The 18,674-nt window shown below is 41.7% G+C and overlaps 1 protein-coding gene across 1 annotated transcript; it reads right to left on the reverse strand.

The window, feature by feature from the left end:
* Window positions 1–6,883: 6,883 nt before the first annotated feature.
* Window positions 6,884–10,217, reverse strand: LOC147618100 (uncharacterized). Its single transcript, XM_086775085.1, has one exon. It carries the CDS (start codon window positions 10,145–10,147, stop codon window positions 7,205–7,207), a length of 2,943 nt encoding a protein of 980 aa, XP_086631211.1. The 5' UTR covers window positions 10,148–10,217; the 3' UTR covers window positions 6,884–7,204.
* Between the last annotated feature and the right edge of the window lie 8,457 nt (window positions 10,218–18,674).

Consider the following 18,674-nt stretch of genomic DNA (forward strand, 5'->3'; position numbering starts at 1 on the left):
GGATATGGGATGTGGATGTATAAATGAGGATGTGAAAATGGAGGTAAGCATGTAGATGTGGATGCATGGATGTGAATGTGGATGTGGATGTGGATGTGGATATGGATGTGTATGTATGAATGTGGATATGGGATGTGGATGTATAAATGAGGATGTGAAAATGGAGATAAGCATGTAGATGTGGATGTATGGATGTGAATGTGGATGTGGATGTGGATGTATGGATGTGGATATGGATGTGAATATATGATATGTGATGTGAAGGAATCTGAAGTGAAGAGATGGAAAAGGAGGTGATTGGATGAGTACACATATACATGGAATGTGGAATAAGTAATGTGGATTAATGAGGGATAATGTGGAAAAATGAGAGTTAATATAGAAACTGTATTTGTAAACTGTTTGTAAATGCTGTTTGTAAATGGCTGTTTTATGTCAAGAATGCTGGGGAAGCATTTTGACCGTCTTGTGATTAAGGTCGTGGAGACCTAACTGATAAAGTTGCAACTGCTGACGGAGAGTCAATGGAGGACGTCTCGCGTAGCAAGGTCGACCGAGGTCTTGACCAGCCTCGGTTCGATTAAAATGGTGAGCTTCCGGTACGGTGGATGAGGGACCAAGGAAGCGGCCTATGAGTGAAGCGCTAGGTCACCTGCGAAGGATCCTAGAGGGTGCTGACCATACGGTGCTCGGGCTCTGGGTCGCCTAGGATACCCACGCGTGCGTCGAGGAAGATATTGGAACAAGGAGTAAGAGTTGTTTTGTGAAACCGGGCATGGATCTGGTTGACTAACCTTGCTGGTCCTCAACGGATGAGTCCATGGCTCTTTTATATGGATCTGTTGGTTGATCTTGCTGATCTTCAACGAGAGTCCATCTTGATAAGTGATTATATTGCCGAGTATTATGGGCTAGGAACTATGGAAACGGCCTCTGTGTGGACAGGTGGTGAGCGTTCTAGTTGCCAATGATGCCATAGATACTCTGATGAAGGAATGATGGGAAATTATGAATCAACTGGATAAATTGGGAGATTGTGATCAGTGGTACTATGGTTTCATTAAAGGATTGTTTTAAAGTTAGCTGATGCTAAGAAAAAGGCAATTTTCATATTGGGTGTGTAAGTGGTATGGCTAGTTTTATGTTTGCATGAAATTCCGGCTAGGGGGCCTTGGAACTCTTTTCCTTGGTACCCGGGACAAAACCTAACCAAATTCCAAATTGGATCCCATCACTACAGTGGTTGGGCGGTTGGCTAACCCATGGGATCGGATGGGGTTAGGCTGGACTGATGGATCCTTAAACCGAGACTCAAATTCTGTTTTTACGATCGATAAAGTAAATCCCGGATAGAAATTGTTCTATGGATAGGAATCAACGGCTGTGCCTCTTGATGGGGAAAAAAGCGTTGATCCCAATGATCCAAGTGCAAGTTTCTACCTTGAATTGACCAAGTACCGTTAAAGGTGCAGTCAGATCAGTTGATCCGTAATGATCTTGACTACGTTAGAGTAAAGAGTTATCCTGGTGGAATCGCCCATGCTTTCCGAGTAAAGGAAGTTTTTCCAGTTTCGGTTTTGGACAAACCGACGGATTAGTCTCTTGTCCGGATATCCGTGGGCGAGGCCCCGAGTGTGAGACCCCTACCCACGCATGATGTGCTACTTCCGCTGCTAGTACCCCGAATCCGTTGATCGGTGGGGAACAGGGATCTCACAGCTACACTCTATTTTTGAATTGCCCTTAGGAGCAGTAAGCATGCACCTTTTTTTCAAAATGATATCTTACTTCCTTTCCTTCTTCATTCGTGTAGAATCCGATTTATCTTAATTTCCTTCCTTCTTCGTTCCTTCTTCTTAGAAACGATGGTACATATCCGATTTATCACTTTTGTGTAGAATCCGTCATTGTCAGGCTACACCGATTTGGATTTACGCTTGTTCAAGGCCCAGATGATTGACGACTTTATAAACAATATTCAGGATTGGCATTCTCATGTCCCATTTGCATTCGTCCCCCGCCTCCACCCCACGGCCACATCCACGGCCATCACTGAATTAGCAACCATCGACAACGACATGGTAGTAATCGATCTTTTGGATGTTGAAGGATCTGAAGAGAAATTTGTGCAAATCGGAGAAACGTAATAAACGGAAGAAATGCAACAAACCCAATCTTCCCCTCCCCGACAAACGCAAGCTTCCGCTTCCCACATCAAGCTTCACTGCCCCAAGAAGAGCAAGCTTTCTCTCCCCACCAAGAATAGCAAGCTTCCCCTCTCACTTCCCAAGCCGAATAGCATGCTCCTAATTTTTTGAACAAAGCTGTGATCTAATGTCAAAACTACAAAATATTTGACAATGTAAAAATGCATTGATTTTGCTTGTATTGCTCTCAAAAATACAAATTGGTTTCATGACTGATGTAATCAAGGCATTGATCCTTTGTAACTATTTGTGCCATTAAGAATATAAGAGGATATTTTTGAATGTCTCCAAAATCTCTGTCACATATATATCTCCATGTTGTAATGATTCTTATGACATAGTCGGTTGCACCAAGAAAACGTTCTTCCTGGTAATGTCTTTACATTAAATGCTCCTTTCTTTTCTCCTTGTTGGTACCTATTTCTAGAAATGATAGTTGTATGTAAATAATAATGATTATGGCATATTGTTGAATAAAAACTTTTTCAAGGTTAGAGTGATTGGCATACATTATGGTCGTTGTTGCATTCAAACACATAATCATTTGGCACTTGTAGGTTCTCCTCGTTTTCCAAGTATGTTCTCAGTTGATGCAGGGAGATGTTTAACCTAATATTAAGTATTGTCAAGAGTTCATGTTCAAACCGTACCTCTAATAAGATTAATGGATTTTCAATGTCATCCTCCAAGTCCTAATCAATTGCTACAAGATTTCCATTGACATAAAATTTTGAGAGCCAATCATAAATTTATAGATAATAGACTTTCGTTGGATTTTACAAGTAACTCCATTTAATTCTTTCACATCCCAGTTTTGATCTAAGAAATCCAAATGTTTCTCTGATTTACAGATAAACATTGACAATGTTTTTCTAATCTCCTTGTCATAAAAGAAGTTAACAAAAACATGCAATGGTATAAAGACAACGATTTTCACCTAGCGATTTGCTACATTTGGTCTCATGCATCTTTGTAGGTCTTGGTATATCTTTTATCTAAAGCACTCACGTGTTTTTGCAGTGGGTATTGCCCATTCTGGACTTTCAAATGAAGGAAGTGGTAATGTTTTCAAAGATCCATGACTTATAACACTATGATGTGCCATGTAAAATTTGTCATAAATGAAAACTCCCCTCTTGCCAAAGACCTACTTGATCTTTCTTTGTATAGCTACTCACCAATAGAAGCATGAAACACATCGAAGATTCCCACTATAATGTTTATAGGTTGCAAGTCTACCATGTTTGAAGGATATATATCTATACATAGAAATACAAGATAAGTGTAAGTATAGAAATGAAACATGTTACATAGATATAATGTAAAACCCTTCCAAAAAAACATTCACTTACAGTTTGGTCTATGGAGTGGGATGCCATTAGGAAAAACATTGCAAACATAGTTCTGAATACATGTAGACATGCTCTATAAGGACTTCCTTAATGCTCCTACTTGTGTCAAATAGCTTGAAATCTTTAACTCTGCCTTTGTAAGTATCAATGAACTCATTTGTTGCATTTTTTCTCTTCCTCGTCTGCAACATAACCCAGCTACCAATAGAGATGGTGATAGGAATCCTGCTTTGATTATCCATATCAAAGCTATTGTATATTGTAATAGCTCTAACAGAGGAGTAGGGGCACCTAGGACATGTGGTTGCCATTAAAGAAAACACAAGCACAAATGCAGATGAAAGAAGAGATAACCTTCAAAACGCAAGAAGATGGATGAAGAGATAACCTAAAAAACATGTGAAATTCTTAGAGGGAAATCCATTCATCAAATGATCTGGGAAATTCATAGTTAGAAACTTTAGAGGTAAAAACTGCCTTTATTAAATGAGCTAACAACACTCTAGTTTTCATGTGCATTAATGAACTATCAATATAAAGCGTGGTCTAAGTATTTTGCAAATGCAATTCTTTTTTCTCTATTAATAATATATTCATATAAAGAATATATGAAAAACATCTAATTATTAAAAGTTTCATTAGGGAGGCTCTCTTCCTATTGGTCCAAACCCTTTCTCTCTCTAGAGGAAAAAGGCCCGAAATTGAGTCCAATTCTCCCCTAAGTCTCGGGTATACACAACATTGTTGTGACACACTCAGCTTTTCTAAACTGAAGCTATCTCCTTGCCCATCAATAGTAAGATATCTGGCTACAATTTTCTTAAAAAGAATGTCCATAGTTTCCAAAATGCGCATTTAATTCTCAAAGTCTTCCAAACTAGAAGTGATGTAAATTCCAACCTCTCATGCTCTTTTTCTAGCATTTTGTTGCATGTAATGCACATGTTGAGATTGTTGTGGAGGAATGCATAGTCCGTGATTGACTCTTCGTTCTAGAAAGATGACCTCCACTCATGGGATGCATTTTCCATGTTTGTAAATTAACTTTAAGATTCAAGTCTCTCTTCCTGATGTAGATGGGGTCGCATGGAATAATCTTGTTTTTAAATTAGATTAATGTTGCATGTAATGCACATGCTGAGATTGTTGTTGAATGCGTAGTCCATGATTGACTGATCATTCTAGAAAGATAACCTCCACTCATGGGGATGTATTTTCCATGTTTGTAAATTAACTTTAAGAGTCAAGTCTCTCTTCTTGATGTAGATAGGGTCGCATGGAATAATCTTGTTTTTCTTGTATATGTATGAATGACCAAGAATGCAGTCATAAGAGTTTGACTACTAGGTGAAGTTCATCATTACAAAGGAGTGTTGAAAACTCATTAAAAATTTTATCTTCAAATCCTATAAAAGTCCCATGGGATTCACAATGCAACCATCAAAAGCTTTACTATTAGACTTTTGTTATCCCAGGGGTGGGTGTCCCCATTTTTACCACATTACTTCTTAGTGATGGTGTAGCAGCACCACTATCTAAGATCATTAATGTTACTTGAAGTCCATTACAATTCATCCTCATAAGCGCCTTCATGTTGTCACTGCCAAAGTAGTGGCCCAATTTGTTCACACACGCACTTTAGGAATAGTTTTAAGTTGCTTGACCTCTTGAGTAGGTGCTTTAGCTTTGGACTCATCTAAGAATCTTGTGTTAACAATTTTTGGTCCATGTTAATCTCCAATCCATCCAATCTTTAAGTTCATTTAATAGGTTTCGACTCCCTTGGACCAATGAGCCAATTGGTATTTGTACTTGAGAGGAAAGGAAAGTGGATAAACCTACTATGTCTCTTCTTAGAGTATAAGTTCTCTCGCTATGGTAGTATATATATCAACAATAGCCTTAATTTGTCTTGTAAATGTAAATACAACTTAGATTTCAACAAATACGAGCTTTCCTTTTCTAGAATCTAACCTTATCCCTATAGAATTTAACCTTCTCTCTCTAAAATCTAACCTTCTCTCTCTAAAAGTATGTGTAATTAATTAAAACACAATTACGACCTTAACAATTATACTCAATAAGTATTTATTTGAGACTCTAATTATTATTTATGCATGCAAAGATGTAATAAGTGTTCTCTCTCTCTAGAAATTAGGCATAATCTTCTCTCTTTAAAAAGATTCTTGAGAAATTAGATACATTAAAGTTGATCATAATTTAGGCCCCCTATATCTTTTTATGATCAATTTATGCTATATCTGAAGTAATCTCATGCATAAATATATTTTCTCTCTCTAAATTTTACTTTTTAATATTATGTTTTTTTATTAAAAATTTATCGGGGTTTTCTTGAATTCAAGAATCAGTCCCATTCATGTGGAAAAGGCCAATTCTACACTCATTTGCATAATAAAAGTTAATTTAGAAGGGTAGAGTAATGTTTATAAATGTAAAAATTAGCTAGGGATGAACTAAGGTCAATCTCCGTTCTTAAAAATTGTGCAAAGGCATAAATTTAAATAGTAAAAACAAAGTTCTGAAAGAAACTATTCAAATTTAAATTTTAATCACATTGGATAAATTTCACTTTTTGAATGTAGACTTGAAGTACCTTAAATAAATTGACTTCGGGGATGTATAGGGAGTTAATGTAGAGTATTGCTGGCCTTCTTCCCTCCTCAAAAGCCCAATGGGCCTAGAAGAAGCTCTTCCCAATGTGAAAAAGTAATGACAGTACTTAGTGTAAGGTAAATTAGGCTTCATCTATAAGGTATAGCCCATAAAATAATACAAAAATTGACTTCCTTGTGATCCAAAAATAGGCGTGGGAAATTAGCTCTCCCCCCTCCTGACGGCTTGAGAGATTATAATAGCCTTTGGTCTCATAATAATCCACCTCGATCCCTTTTCTCCTTCATTTTTTGTAAATGTTTCTACATATACATGCAAACCACTCCTTTGACCATGCTTTTATCCATTTCTCATAAAACTAGCTTGGATGTAAACAACTCCTCTCTCTTTTCATATAAACCACTCCTTTTTTATTCAAAGACTGTATTTAACCTTGTAAACCTTTTCTTAATTTAACCTTACTCTAAATTAATTATATTTAACCTTACAATTTCAATGTGTAACCCTTAGATGTATGGTTTCACAATTTAATTGATTTGTGAACTTACACTTGTTATTATTTTGCACATAATCCCCTATTATTTTTCACTCCAATTTTATGTGTGTGTGTGCATGTATACACATATATACATGTATTCAGTAAGAAGACGTGCAAAAACCTACACGTGTGCACAAGAAGAACCGAGCATGACATGGTACTTAAAACCAAGCATACCAACATGATATGGCCATATGATGCTGCATCCTGATCCAAAAGAGCACCATGAACTCCAGAAGGTACCGATACTATTCTTTTGATGGTATAAGCCACAACCGGTTGGCCTCCTGCATTACCCCACAAAGAGCCTTTTGCACACTTCTGGCCATCGATGCCGAACCAATGCAGGGGTGTAGAGCACCTTGTGTTGCCCTTTGGAGAACTGTCTATAATGGATAAGACCAGCACATGAATGTCCCCAAATCTCATCTGCCCTGATGCTTACTCCAAACAGTTGCTTTCTCCTGGAGTTATCATTCAAGGTCTTGAACTGTGCCTTGAAGTAATGTGAACGTATTGTCACCACTGCCCTTCTTCCTCTCCAAAAGCTTTAAAACATCTTGCTTTTCCAATGAACTGTTCTGCCCAGCCCACTTCAACCCCTTTGGATAGAACTCCTCTTCTGTGCAGTAGGCTTGGGCCAGAGATTTTTCCTTTCTTCTTCTCGGCTCACAGTCTTGCTTCACCTTGGCTTTCTGCAACTCTAAGGACTTTCCCAACTGGTCTTCATGGAGAGCCATCTCGGGCCCGTGCTTGGCCGAGTGGTGTCGAAATTCTCTTGGACTGCCCAAATCCATAGACCTTGCTTTAACATGATGCCTTTTGTTATGGAACTGGTCTCTCATGCTCCCATTGCTAAAAGCTTCTTGGTACACGCAGGTGTCCTGTTCATCCTCATCAGTCTTACATGTGAAACCTGTCCTACCCTCACCTGTTTTACAGCCTTTTTTTCTCTCTCTCAGAAGCTCTAGCAAGCCATTTTCTTTACCGTGCACAAAGCGGAGAATCGTCTTTGCAGCCTTCTGCTTTACTTCCTTGATTGCCATGTTCCACTTCTGCTTCTCTTGGGCCAGCTGAGCAGCTTTTGCCTTAACATCTTCTTCCAGCACCTCAATCCTCTCATCTTTGAGAGCTATGGCAGCTGTCATCTCATCCAGTTCCCCTTTCAGCACCTCCAGTTCCTCTTCCCACTTCTGCTCTCTTTTTCGCACTCCTTTCATCAGCTTGTATTTCACATCTCCCTGCATGTCTGAGAGCCGTGACCTTTCACTGCGTTCCCGTTTGAGCTCTTTGTTGAGGAGACTGACTTCATCTTTTAGCTCTTGCACGAAGGCCTCCATGTCATGCTCCTTTTCTGCAAGCTGCTTTTCCAAAGCTTCCACTTGCTTCACCTTCTCAGCAACCACCTGTGCATAATTCTCATTTTCCTTCTTGATCTGATCTTCTTTTGCTTTCATTTCTTGTCTGAGCTCATCCATCAAAGACAATGTCTGAGAGATTTTGTTCTCCAAAGTCTGGCTTTCCTCCCTAAGAGCCTCTGATTGAAACCTCGGCTCCCTCGGCAACACTAAGGATGACTCTTGGAGCAGATTTCTGAGGCTTTCAGTGTCAGCTTGGATGCTGTGGGCCAATTCAAGAGCATCGATCTCCTCACTGCAATCAGGTGACCTCTCTTCGTGTTCTTCCACCAATGCATCACCTTCGATTCTTCCCTGTGTCCCTTGTGCTTTCAAGTCTCCTTTATGGGCAGCAGCTACCTTTTTCAGTTCGTCCACACATTGCCGGCATGAGACCAACGAGTCGATGAGCCTCTCTTGAGAGACTTTAAGGCTAGAAAGCTCGGCCTCTTTCTCCTTCAACTTTGTCGCCCATCTCTGCTTCTTATTTTTCCAATCAAGCTTGCACACGCTGAGGTTCTCTGCCCAGCTCCCTTTCTCCATGGTAAACTCTGCTTCAACTTTTCTCAACTTGGATTCCCAGTCTTCAAGAGAGCTCTCCAAGTCCCTCACTTTACGCTCCAAAAGCCTCTCCCGCTCCGCCGTCAACGCTTCCAGCTCCCTCTCCTTCGCTTTCGAGTTTTCAAGAAAAAGTCTCAGCTTTTTCTTAAGCCTCTCCCTGTCTGTCTCCAGCAGGTTACACTGAGCTTTGAGCCTGTCTATCTGATCGGCCCTGCTCTGGAGCTGATAGCTTTCGGGTATATGTCGGGACTTCGAGATGGTCAGCTTCCTAGTATTTCTGTCCAAAGCATCCAAGAGCTGACGGAGCTTGCCATAATCCTTCACCCCCTCGTGTGCAAGGGACAACCTCATATTGGCCACAATATCCTGCTGCTTTAGCAAGGCATCTTCCAGTCTCTCTATTCTCTCCTGCGCTAATCTGATGGCCTTCTTATCCTCTCTCATCTCAATAGACCTTTCCAAGTCCAAGCTCGGATCCTTCCGGTTCTCCCTAATAACTGGTTCTTTTCTCCTTTGAGTGCTCGCTGCTCTGACCAGTCCCACTGGTCCCTTATCTGTGCCATACCCAGGGCTCTCACCTTGTGTTGCTTTACCATATCGCCAGGGATGCTCCGGCTGTCCACGGCATTTTGCTCTTTCCTTCAGATCACCACATTTCTTGTTGGCGTTCTCTGCCGTTTCAAGATCCAAAGAAAACCTAACCCTATTTGAGTTACCGGCCTTTTCCTGAAGCTTGCCCATGTCATGTTTTGGCTCTAGTGTTGTTTGTTTATGGCCATGCTCAAGCTCATGCTCAAGCTCTTTGCTGGTCCCTCTTGCATCATCCAACATGCCGTTGTCATCGCCTTCAACACCTCCATTGATGCCACCGTTCTTACTTGCTTGTGGAGAACAGTTACTGAAGTCAGTCTCTGTGTCTGAATCCTGCATATCATCACGGTCATGGGGATGCCGCACGAGCCATTCACTGTCTACTTTTGCTTCTCCTGGAAGTCTCAGGATGTCATTTTTGTCCTTCCTGGCCTCTTGTGCAGCACTGTTGGCTATCATCTTGGGCTTCTCGTCATCATTACTAGATGCGGAAATACCATGATTTACGCCATGACGTACTGTTACCCGCAGCTTGGGCTTCTCATCACCATCACTGGGTGAAGAAACCACATGCTTCACAGCATGTGGTACAGATAATCGCTTCGGTTGTTGCCGTCCTCTGATACCGTCTTCTACTGCTCGGTAGCGGCGGGCCGGCGGGCTGCTTCGGGATCGAATGTATACACCAGCTTTGTGAGGCACCCGTTTCAGAGTAGCTAGTTTGCCGTACCCGACATTCTCTTCATGACCCCAGTCCTCTCCTTCACCAAACCCCATCTCATTTTCCACATCAATGATGTCTTCAATGGCTTCAACTCCCAAAAGCTCATGGTCAAGGGTTTGGTTGGGCCTTACAACTATGTCCATTGTGTTTGATGCCCTGTTGCCTCCATTAGCCAAACAAATATAACCAAATGATAATTTTTCAAGGAGTATCTATACATATATTTCTCTGATTACTGCTGTTTCCCATTTGAGATAATGTTGCCTGAGTTTTGTCTGCAAAACATGGAAGAAAAAAAAATGTATTCACAAGGACTAGACTTTTTTATTGAAGGGCGGAGAAAAAAGGAAAAATGTTAGGGTTTGCGTTGCATCAGAAAAAGGGCTCTTCGCGTTGCCGAAATGGGAATATTTCTCAAGAAAAAAATTTCAGGGTTTCAGAGCTTTCGATCTGCCAAAACAGGTAAAAAGCAAGGAATCGTACCTTTGCAGAGAGCAAAATTCTCCTGCGAATTGCGGAATTACTCTTGGGAAGTTTTTGGTTCTTGGAGAAGGTACCGGCCTTTCTTCGGCGCCGCTTGGCTCCAAAGCATTTGAATTTGAAAAAGGAAAAAAAAAAAGACAAAGGGCACATTTTGATGAATGACCTTTCCTTTTCAATATGCCACCAAAATCTTTTTCTGCATTTAATTAAAATAGAATGCTTGGGTAGCCTTATCAGCTTGTACAAGTGCACAAGTGTGATCAATCAAATATAAAGTTGAATTCATACTAACTCGGAACATTCAAAGAGCACGTCTTCCTTGTATGCATGTATTTCTTATAACCATGCAGTTTTACTTATCTCGAAGTGATCGAACGAACATGAATCTGGAAACATTTTTGAAAAGGGTGCTAGAGGCACGTCTGCCTATCGTGAACCGCATGCCTACGCCTATGATCGATGGAGATCTTGAAGTACCTCACAAAAAGGATAGTTACAAATTGGTTAGCACATCTAAATCTGAGCTACACGCCGTTATTCAAGTCATATGAATCTTCCGTTTCCCAAATAACACTCTCGATATCGAAAGTGGACCAAAGATACACCTTCAGTGTTGAAAGTGGCCATTAGTTTGCTTCAGTAAAAAAAAGGGAAAAATAGGAATACTTTTGTCAGTCTAGAATACTTAAGTCGATGATGCGACGAGTCTCGTGTGATATTGTTTCACATTATGTAGACCTATAATCGCTACCAGTGCGCCTATGAGTTATCTTCGACCTCGGAACCAAAGCCAAAATCTGTTAAAAAACATCCAAATTAGGAACAAAATTAAGAGCAGGCAAATCTTCTCCTGGAAGTGGCTATCGAGGCAGCTTGATCAAGTAGCTAAGCCTAAAGAGGGCATGCTGGAGGAGCTTCTTTCTCTGGATATTGTCTCTTGGGAAGAGTGCACTGATTGCCTCTGGTATGTATGCCGAGTGTGTATGAATGTTATGTCCAGCAGTAGTGGTGTATGAATGAGTCGATCAATTTGATAGTGTATTTAATTGCAAATATTATAGGTGGCACTGAGCACATCTGAGTGCCGAGAGGAAGGTCGAACATGCCTACCTGAGCCTCGCATGATACCGCCACGTGTAGATTTCTATGACACCCGCCACCACTTGCTCTTGGTTGACCTCCATTATGATACCCTCCCCTCTGTTATGCTTCAAAAAGACGGTCGTGTACCTCCCTATCACTCCCTATCAGAGCCGCCTGCTTTTTTTGAAACCTCCTCCTTCCCTCCGTTTTAGTCACTGGGCTACCTCCTCCATGCTCTGTTGGGCTCCGCCACATCAGTCGGCTGCTTGAGATGCCCACCCGCTTTGCTGTTAAGTCACCTCTTCTTCACTCTCAGTCCTCTACGCCTCTAGGCTGCTGAGCCGACAACTGGCTCTATGCTTTGGCCTATGCTTTCCGTGCTTGGCTGAGCTACGCCAACCAACTGCCTATGCTTTCCTTTCTGGTCACATAGGAAGTGACCGGAACAGGTGGTTGCCCCGGGAGGAGGTGGCTAGGGATGGTAGAGGCGAGATGTGGAGGGGCTTTGGATGAGCTAGGACAGAAGGCCAAGTGCAGAAGCACGAATGGAATGCGTGTGTTGGAGAGGACGCGGGAGGAGGTGAGCTCCTAGTTTCCATCTAAAAGACGGCAAACGAATTGGTTGCAAGGTTGCATGTGCAACCAAACCCCTCACCTGTAGTGCGCATCCAAACTTATCAGGGTGGAGCGATTAGATTTCTACGATTAGGATCTGCACTAGAACCCTAACACCACTGAGGAGGCTTGCACATACTTGAGCTTGAGCAACTACTACGATTGCCTTGTTGTTGGATACAAGCAAGCTTGGGCTTACTGTTACCGCAAAGCTAATAGTGAAATCAATGGTTATTGTTGTTAGCGGGATGCATGGCTTGTAGGCTCCTAACACCATGTTCCTCAAGGTGTCCGATGACTCTCCCTTCTTGATCGGCATATCCCTAACTTGCATAAATTCTATAGCGTGCCTCAACCACCCATTCAACCCGCTGATGAGTCCGGTAAACAATCTGTAGCATCAAGTTGGGCACTGGCAACTAGGCTGAAAGTTTCCTCATAATCAATGCCATATGTCTGCGCATATCCTTTGGCTACAATCTAGCCTTGTACCTGCTTATGCTTCCATCATTGTTATGTTTTACTTTGTACACCCACTTGCATCTAATGGCTTTCTTGCCTTCATGCAATTGCACTAAATCCCAAGTCTCATTTCCATATAGTGCATCCATCTCCTCATCCATAGCTTTCTCCCAACACACATTTCCAACAGCCTCATCAATGCATGTGGGCTCTACAACCTGTACAACTTTTTCCATGTATGCATAGTGATGTGCCACATAACCATCATAGGTAAACCTTTGCACAGGATTCTTTACTCTCCCAGATCTTTGCAGCTTTGCATTCATGGCTTCTATAGCCTTCTTTACACCAGGTGTTCTCATAGAGCTTGTATCCCAAGATCCTCATCAAGGCTCATCTCTGAGCCACTAGACTCTCCATCAACATGAGAATGCCCTGTAGAAATGTCAGGCATACTGAGGGCTCAATCACTTTCTCTTTGCCTTTATGTGATGTACTAATCACATTTGCAGGACTGGTATTATGACATAGCCTGCCACTCCATGGTCTATGAACCACTAGATGAGGATTCTCCTGGTCCACTCAAAGACTATGATTGCTGACTTGCATTCTGTGCAACCACATTTCCACTCACATCAGTCCCAACAGGTTCTTTTTCAGCAACATACAACTGCTCATCTCATAAAAAACATCCGTGCTTACCCTCAACTCACGTGTAGCAGGGTTATAACACCTGTATCCCTTTTGCTCAAGGGAATATCTAATAAACACACATTTTTTAGCTTTTGGATCTAGCTTAGTTCTTAGCTCATTTGGCACATGGTAATCTACAATGCATCCAAAGACTTTCAGATGAGACAAATTAGGTTTTCTGCCAGATTAAACCTCTCCTCTGGAGTTACATCATGTATGGCTGAGTTGGAGTCCTGTTCATGATGTAAACTACTGTAGAAACAGCCTCGGCCTAATAGCTATGCAGCATATTCTTCTCTCCCATCAATGCTCGTGCAATTTCAGCAATGTGCTTGTTTTTCCGCTCAGCAACTCCATTTTGTTGCGGAGTGTATCTGCATGTAAACTGTCTCCGAATACCATTCTTCTTCAAAAACTCAGAGAACTCATTGGAGAAGTACTCTCCCCCTCCATCTGACCTTAGGCACTTTACATATTTCCATGTTTGCTTTTCAACTATAACTCTGAAATTCTGCAAAATGAGTGAACACCTCACCCTTCTCCTTCATGAAGTATACCCACACTTTCCTTGTGTGGTCCATAAATGTCACATAATACCTACAGCCTCCTATAGACATGGTCTTCGTAGGACCCCATACATCTGAATGCACAACATCTAGTGCATTTCTGCTCACATTTCTGTCACGTGGAAATACATGCTTTGTTTGCTTTCCAAATTGGCACATATTTTCTGCATACCTTCAACTTTGGCAGCCCTGTCACAATTCTTTTAATCTGCATAGACTTCATTCTTTGCACATTCACATGTCCAATTCTTTTATGCCAAATGTCTGTGTCTGCAACAATTCCTGAACCATTTGCAACAAATGTCTGTGTCTGCAACAATTCTTGAACCATTTGCAAACATCGCAGCACTCACTTCAGGCATGATTACATTCAATGTAAACATTCTGCCCACTTTGTTGCCTTTTGCAAACAACCAACCTGCACTTGTCTTTAAAGTCTTCAACATAACAACCATCAGGGTTAAACCAAACTTGCAAACCCTGCTCAATCGTCTGGCCAACTGAAACCAGATTCTTTGTTATGTTCGGAACATGAAGTACATCTGCAAGGTACTTCACTTTGCCATCCTGCATAGACAATGGCACATCTCCAGTATGGGCAATTGGATAAGCAGTGTCATCCCCTGTTTCCACAAAACTTGGTCTTTCATCTCCTTGAACCACTCCCCATGACTTGTCATGTGGTTCGAAGCACCTGAATCAACGTACCATACATCATCTTTATATGCTGCTTCAACATTTTCAGACATGGCATTAACGACATGCTGCGCATAACAATAAACAACCTTTCATTATCCTCATTGTTTCTGCTCGAGGATGCATAGTTGTTTTGCTGCAATTTCCCATTTTGCATGTCAGCTTGCTTCTTATAACAATCTACCTGCACATGTCCAGGCTTACCCACAATAAAAGCATCCACGTATATCATTATACTACCTTTGCCAATTTCCACGACCTCTTTGACTCCCCCTGCCTCTGAATTGGCCTCTTCCACCTGCGTGTTGTTGTTGTTTTGTGAATTCTGGGACGGTTGTTGTTACTGCTACTCGCCATAATTCTGATTACCTGTTCGGCCACCTCCTTGGCCGCGTCCACGGCCTCCTCTACCTCGTCCTCTTCCTGAACTTGTGTAGAAGGCCTGTTGCTTTGAAGAACTGTTTTTGTTTTGTGAAGACTGTTGGTCTTCACTCAAGATCTTCTCTTCTATAATCAACATAGACACCAAATCTGTGAAATTGGGAATATTTTTCTGAGTCTGAATAGACGTCTTGAATGCCTTGTATTGTGGCCCAAGACCACGTAGACAGACTTCCACCTTATCATCATCATCTACTGAAACGCCAATAGATGCAAGGGATTCCACAATACCCTTGATCTTCAATGGATAGTCATTCACAGACATACTCTTTTTCTCCACAGTATGAAGTTCATTCTTCAACTGTATCTTTCGTGCCTTGGTATTCGTTTCATAGAGTTTTACCAAGGTGTCCCACGCCTCCTTGGGGGACTTGGCATCCTGTATGTTCCCAATCAAGGTGTCCTGTATACTGATAGAGAGCCAATACATAATTTTTCTGGCTCCTTGGTTCCAATCCTTGAAGTCTTTCACATCTGCAGTAGTCGGATGGATCTTCGGTATCTCCGGTGCATCTTCATGCTCACCTTCTATGTAGTCCCAGTAACACTTTCCCATCAGGAAATTTGTCAACCTGAACCTCCAAGCATGGAAGTTGTTCTTATCAAGCTTCTCAGCAACAATCTGGTTTATGCCATCATTTGACATCTTGCCAGACACACAAATTTACCAGAAACACCCGCAGTGCTTGAAATCGCCTGCTTTCCAAAAAACGGAGGTCCTAACACGTCCAAAACGTGTTTTCGGCCCGGAAAATGTTGTCTGATAGGACAGTATAGTTTCCCTATAGCTTTACTTCCGCAAAGAAAGCTCCTCAATCAGAGATCGTTTGCCGGTGCCTCCCGTAGAGCTCCAGACAAGGGTGTAGTCATCGCTCGCAAACACAAATAGGGAAGAGTAAATGAAGCACTTACTCTCGTACCGCTTCCTGTGCTTCTCTTGTAGCTCAGCCCTTAGCATGAACCAGGCTCTGATACCATGGAAAGATGTAGGGGAGAAGAGAGCTTGAGCTCTTGCAAGCACACACACACACTCACAAAACCCTAAAAAAGAACACACAAGGTGAGAGTCTGAAAATCTTCTTCTTCTTCACACAACACTCAACACACCATATACAAAGATAAGAGTACACACTATGAAAAGGTACTCAACTAAATACATACTAGGGTTCTCTATAGTGTGAACCCAACTAAATGAGCTGGTGCTATAACTATGCCAGTCTCAAGAATGGCTATCACAGAGCCTATCATCCCACTGGCCGCATATCATCCATGATCTCACCAACCATGCCAGTGGTGTAAGTGTGGGGCCTATCCCCCAGGCGGGTCATCAGTGTCCACCACCTCACTAGATGAGCTCGATATCTCAACACTTAACAGTCATTTTACACCTTTATTTTAACAAAATATCAAACATCGTGAAGTTCATAGTTCATGGCAATATGGAGGATGATTGAATGTATGGCAACCCTAGGTGTCCTTTCTACCTTGTTCGCTATTTAATTTAGTAGGTAGTACCTAGGGCAGGACAAAAATTTCTCCCCCCTTGTCATGATGCCAACGAGAGGAGCCTCTGTGTTGGCTACTCCAACGTGCCAGGTGGGAATTGTTGCATCATCCTCACTTCGCACCGATGGCTTACTTCAGGAGTCACTGGGATGTAGCAAATCTCAGGGCACTCACCAAGATTCCCCTCGACTCTTCACATGATAAATTTTTCCTCATGCAGGAGATCGTGTGGCACGTGGCGCCTGGTTGGTCGCAACATGTACTTAGTCATGCATCTTTTCTTTTAATACAAAAGCTATCCTAGCAAGCCCAATCTAATGTCCAGTTTATCGTAGCTTTAACCCCCTCTCCCAACTTTGTTATGTGCACATTATATGTGCATATACTAGGAGGCTAACCCACCCTAGGCATGTGAGCATGGGAGCATGGGAACATGCTCTAGTCGGACAGGCCTAACCTTGGGTTAAGGTTAGGGTCAGGTAACCAAGGGTCACACATGGAAATGGAAGGTCAAGAGTCACTTTGAAAATGGAAGGCCAAGAGACTCTGGAAATGGAAGGTCAAGAGTCACTTTGGAGCTCTCCTATAAATAGAAGCATGGGAAACTCTTCTAGGGGATTCTCTTGTGTAGAGCATGGTATCTACTCTCTTTCCATTTCACACTAGAGCTACGTGCTGCTTGATTGAAGGCATATCTCTTGGTGGTATGGGACACCAAGATTAGGTATATGGTTCTTCATTATTTTCATGTGTGCACCCTTGGGCTCAGGGGTGATTAAGTGGATGAGTATATGCATGGATTATGTGTGTTTATGCATAGTGATTAGCTAGAGAGATATATGGGATTTTAACAATGGTATCAGAGCGGTTTCTAGTTAATTTTTTATGTTTTTTTCCTCTTAATTTTCTCAATATACCAAAATTTTAGTATTTTTATAGTAAATTTTAACATTTACTAAGTAAAAAATGCTATTTGGTTTATTTTGGTGCGCCTGACGCGTTGGGAACGTGCTTCACGACTTGGACGGACGGACGTATCAAATGCGGGGGAATGCTGTGAGTGTAAATGCTATTTTTCTCTCTTTTTCATGGGTAAAATAAGCATTTTGTGGATTTTTTATTAGAATTCCGCACATGATATTGTGGATAATTTTGAGTATGAGTTCCACTGATCACCCGCAGTTTGATGGGCAAACAGTGCGTGTGAATCAGATTGTAGAGGATATGCTTCGTGCATATGTCTCTGGAAAACCATCAAGTTGGGAAAAATATCTTCCAATGATGGAATTTGCCGATAACAGTTCTAAGCATACAGTTACTGGTTATAGCTTATGTATGGGTATCAACCAAGGGCACCTGTTGATGTCAGTCTTAAGGACATTGAGCTTGATGCATCGAGGGATTTCTTGCGCGATATGCAAGAAATATTGATTCAAGCTCGGTATTCTATTAGGAGTGCTCAGGATAGAGCACGGTTTTATGCTGATAGGGGGCGCTCACCTCAGTCTTTTGAGCTAGGAGCGTTGATTTATTTGAGAGTTCCTAAAGATTCTTAGACTTTGTCAACATGAAAGATCTCAAAATTATCTCCTAGATATTGTGGTCCATTTCGAGTTATACATTGAATTGGCACAGTTGCGTATGAGCTAAAACTATCTCCACATGTCAGAGTTCATCTAGTCTTTCATGTCAGTAGATTAAAAGAGAAACTGGGAGGTGAGGATAACATAGTTAGTCCTCAATAACTCGTTGAGGTCTAGGATTTATCCTATGTTCCACATAAACTTGGAAAGGTACTTGAATTTAGGGAAAGGAAACTTCGCGGTCGCTTAATCCCTAAGGTTAAAATTAAGTGAAAAAACAGGAAAATTGAAGATTCGACTTGGGAGTCAGTTGAGAACGTTCAGCGCAGTTTTCCTTCCTTTCATTGCAAGAGTGCAATGTTTTGAGAGAGGGGAAGTATGCTATGTACACATTATATGTACATATACTAGGAGGCTAACCCACCCTAGGCATGTGAGCATGGGAACATACTCTAGTCGGCGGACAAGGGTTAGGCCTAACCTTGGGTTAAGGTTAGGGTCAGGTGACCAAGGGTCACACATGGAAATGGAAGGTCAAGAGT

Source organism: Cibotium barometz, chromosome 35 (assembly GCF_041138505.1).
Source record: "Cibotium barometz isolate CiBa-2024 chromosome 35, ASM4113850v1, whole genome shotgun sequence".
Classification (NCBI taxonomy): Eukaryota; Viridiplantae; Streptophyta; class Polypodiopsida; order Cyatheales; family Cibotiaceae; genus Cibotium; species Cibotium barometz.